Genomic DNA, 3,538 nt, shown 5'->3' on the forward strand with positions numbered 1-3,538 from the left:
TATTAAATATTCTGCGTCTTCTACCATTCAGACTGTATGGCCTATAGATAGCTTACTAGCCATCCTCTAACTTTTTCTGCTTGTCTCCACTGGTTAAAGTTGAGCTAACATGATGTTTGGTGATGTATTATGTACGTTTTGTGATCGTGTTGTCATGGTTAATAATGTAAATCTCGGTTTGTCATGAATAAAGCGGCATTTCTGTGGTAAGATTTAGACAAAGGAGGAGAAAATACGATAGAAAGGGTCATGTAAAAAATATAATGTTCTTTTTGATACTAAGCTGACAATAAAGAGAACATACCTTTTGGTATAACATAGCCAAGTTTTTTTGTTTGTTTGTCTTGTGTGTGTTGAATGTTTGCTATGCCTCTAAGATGCTGTAAGTACTTTAACCAACTGCACCATTTCCCCATTTCCACAAAAAAATTATACTTTTGTCAGTGTCACAAAATATGTCGTTTGAAAGCTTTTATTTGCGTCATTTATAATAAAGCAAAAATTGACCCATACTTTTACTTTTTATTGTTTAATGTTTTAATTAATCTGAATTGTATGAACAATAATACATTTTACACAGGGAAGGTGCTTTAGAGCGTGTTTCAGTTACCACCGCAGAACACCTGGGCAGTACTTGTTGATGAGAGACTGGTAGTAAGGCTTGAGGTTTTCAACATCTGGCAGATCTGTGCTTTTAGTGTAGAGGTCAAACTTACTGCAGAGGGCACAGAACAAAGGTCAGATCAGAGACCAGGGGAACAAACCATTTAGAGAGCATTTGTGTTAGAGAGACCTACTTGAACTCTCTGACCCAGGGCAGCATGCGTAGGTCTTTGTCATTGCACAGGTGCATGTAGTCGCCATGGGAATGCCAGGGGTAGAAGGAATGGAAGCGGATCATATAGAGACCCTGGGGGAGAGGGTGGAAACAGGTGGAGAAGCAATTTGGGAGATATACACACACATTCGGTCATTCACTCCCTCACCTCCTCTGGAATGGTACACTTGTTGAACTTCATGACTCTGTAGAGATACTCTGGAACAAAACAAGATACATTAGGAGTATCCTTCTCGTGTTGAGGTCAGAGGGTACTGTATCTGCTGTGTAGATACTCACCATCATGGCCCCAGGACATCAGCACATTGTCCAGCCCACAGTTGGAATTGTAGATCCCACACTCAGTGCTAGAGAGAGACAGAAGGAAGAAAGGAAATCCTGAATCAAAGGGCCACGGCTTGAACCAATCTGATGGGATGTTTGAAGAGAGACATTATTGTACTTGTAGGCGGAGTTTTCCTCGTCTAGGTTGTCCAGGAACGTTTTGTCTCTGAAGACGATGCCGTTTTGGAACCTGCAGCCCACTGGGAATGTGTCCCCAACTACAGCCCACTGCAATACGGTGTCACAGTTAGCCTAGCCTAGTCTGGCCTAGCTTAGCCTAGTTTGGCCTATCATGACCTAGCCTGGCTACATCCTTGTGTTTTACCTCTCACCTGGGGTTCCCCCCACAGTGCCATTATCTTCCCGATGTCATGGATCAGACCCACCAACTGGAACCAGTCTAGGGGAGGGGATGTGTTAGACTTGTGTGTTTGTGTGTTGGAGGTTATGCACGTTTACCTTTGTCTGGGTGTTCTTTGCGTATGCCCTCAGCAGTCTGGAAGGCATGGAAGGAGTTGGGAAAGTCCACATCAGGATCAGATTCATCCACCAGCTGGTCCAGAGACATGATGGCCTCCATAACCCCCATCTGGGCATGTCCACAGTTGGACCAATCAGAGTGCTGCAGAGGCGGAGGAGAGGGTCATGGTAGTATTGCAGGTGGGCGTATTTAGCTGTCTTTTTCTGCCGCACATTGTGTATCTGCTTTTGAAAACTAAACAGAACATTTCTGTTCTGACTTCTGTGAAACATTACTAATTGAACTTTTCCGAGAAAAACAGAGAGAAAAAGGCTGAAGTGTTTTTTCTTTGCCCTGCTCTCCAAGCACACAAACCTTTTGTTTGACAAAGTCCAGGGTCTGGTTGGTGTGCATCAGCTTGTACGTGTTGAACACACGATCGATCAGACTCCCGCTCTGTCACACACACATACACACACACAGTTGTGCACACAATGTACCCACAACAAACCCTAAAGACCCCCTTCACGACCTGTTGGAAGACGAGCTGTCGTTCACCTCAAAGTTCCTGTACTCAGCCTGGTCTTTAAAGTCAGTCTCCAGGTTTGGTCGATATGCCAGAGACGGATCTGGGCCCTGGGAACACATAGACAAACATGCTGATGTAAACATTATATACATTACATATGATTATGACATTGGGAGTCAGATGGCTGAGCAGTTAGGGAATCGGGCTATTACTCAGAAGGTTGCCGGTTCGATTTGGCCGTACAAAATGACGTGTCCTTGGGCAAGGCACTTCACCCTACTAGCCGCGGGGGGAATGTCCCTGTACTTACTGTAAGTCGCTCTGGATAAGAGTGTCTGCTAAATGACTAAATGTAAATGATACAGACATTAGACAGCCAAACAGACAGACACAAATTAGATCTGTTTTGCAAGAAAACATGCATGCCGTTTTGAAAACTCCATCTGAACTAGCCTGGGCATAGTACTCTCGGTCCTATAACCCTGTTTCATGTAGAATATGGATCATACATCCATATTGTGGACTTTTTCCTTTAAATCGACTGAAACGTCTGATGGTGAGGTTTGGCATAGGCTTAATAAAACAATAAAACTGTAATTCATCTTCAATTGTAAGTAGCTGGAAAATATGGCTGCAAAAATAAATATATACCAATACAAAGTTAACTAGTTGGTTCCATTGTCCTTTAATAGGCAGGCCTGAACCAACACACTAGAGGACAAGCATACAATAAACATCAAGCATAATATGTTGCTGAATGATGTTCATGTTGTTGCATGATGTATTGAAGCATCTGAGAGCATGTGTCATCTTACAGTCTAGTGCTAGCCAATGTCAAAGACCTTCCTACAGCAAAACCCCTATCCAAAAGAGACACAGTATCCAACACAGTATAATTCTTCTGTCTTACGTACAAGGTTAACAACCCTCATGTTGAGTAGAAGAGTAGTCCCAGGAGACGAGGACGTGTGTGAGAGAAAGCTCTTTTTAGCTGGACTGCTGTCAAAGTCCCCTATATATATAGCTGTCAGTCCAGCAGGAAGGCTAACATTTCTGCACAGGTCGTACAGGAAATGAAAACACACACATGGTCACACTTTAACTCACAACTTACGCCCCCAACAATTGGGGTTACCTGACTGGATCACCTGTGTGTGTTTTTCCTGTGGGACCAGTAAGTGTTTAACTGAAATCTACTGGTCTGGTTCCAGCCGGTAAGGGGAATTGGTTGTGTAAAGGGGGATGTTTGAAAGTCAGTATGTCATTGAGTTTAAGGGTGAACAGGAAAGTACACGCACACACAAAGACAAACACACTCATACAAACACAGACACACATACAGCTTCAGCTTCAGAAGGGAGTGGTTGGTTGCCTGTGGCACACACGG

At 43.5% G+C, this 3,538-nt stretch overlaps 1 protein-coding gene across 2 annotated transcripts; it reads right to left on the reverse strand.

Annotated features, from left to right (window-relative positions):
• Window positions 1-513: 513 nt before the first annotated feature.
• Window positions 514-3,173, reverse strand: miox (myo-inositol oxygenase). 2 transcript variants are annotated; one of them, XM_084673203.1, is made up of 10 exons: window positions 3,066-3,173; window positions 2,181-2,258; window positions 1,998-2,078; window positions 1,622-1,784; window positions 1,495-1,562; window positions 1,281-1,390; window positions 1,118-1,185; window positions 987-1,036; window positions 798-910; window positions 514-715 (listed from the first exon to the last, which is right to left on the reverse strand). In XM_084673203.1, exons 1-10 carry the CDS (start codon window positions 3,081-3,083, stop codon window positions 607-609), a joined length of 858 nt encoding a protein of 285 aa, XP_084529329.1. In that variant the 5' UTR covers window positions 3,084-3,173; the 3' UTR covers window positions 514-606. The 2 variants fall into 2 exon arrangements, with proteins under 2 accessions (XP_084529329.1, XP_084529328.1); XM_084673202.1 differs by lacking the exon at window positions 3,066-3,173 and having other exon boundaries at window positions 2,181-2,309.
• Window positions 3,174-3,538: the final 365 nt, after the last annotated feature.

This window comes from Hypomesus nipponensis, chromosome 14 (assembly GCF_054491055.1).
Source record: "Hypomesus nipponensis isolate SF chromosome 14, ASM5449105v1, whole genome shotgun sequence".
NCBI lineage: Eukaryota > Metazoa > Chordata > Actinopteri > Osmeriformes > Osmeridae > Hypomesus > Hypomesus nipponensis.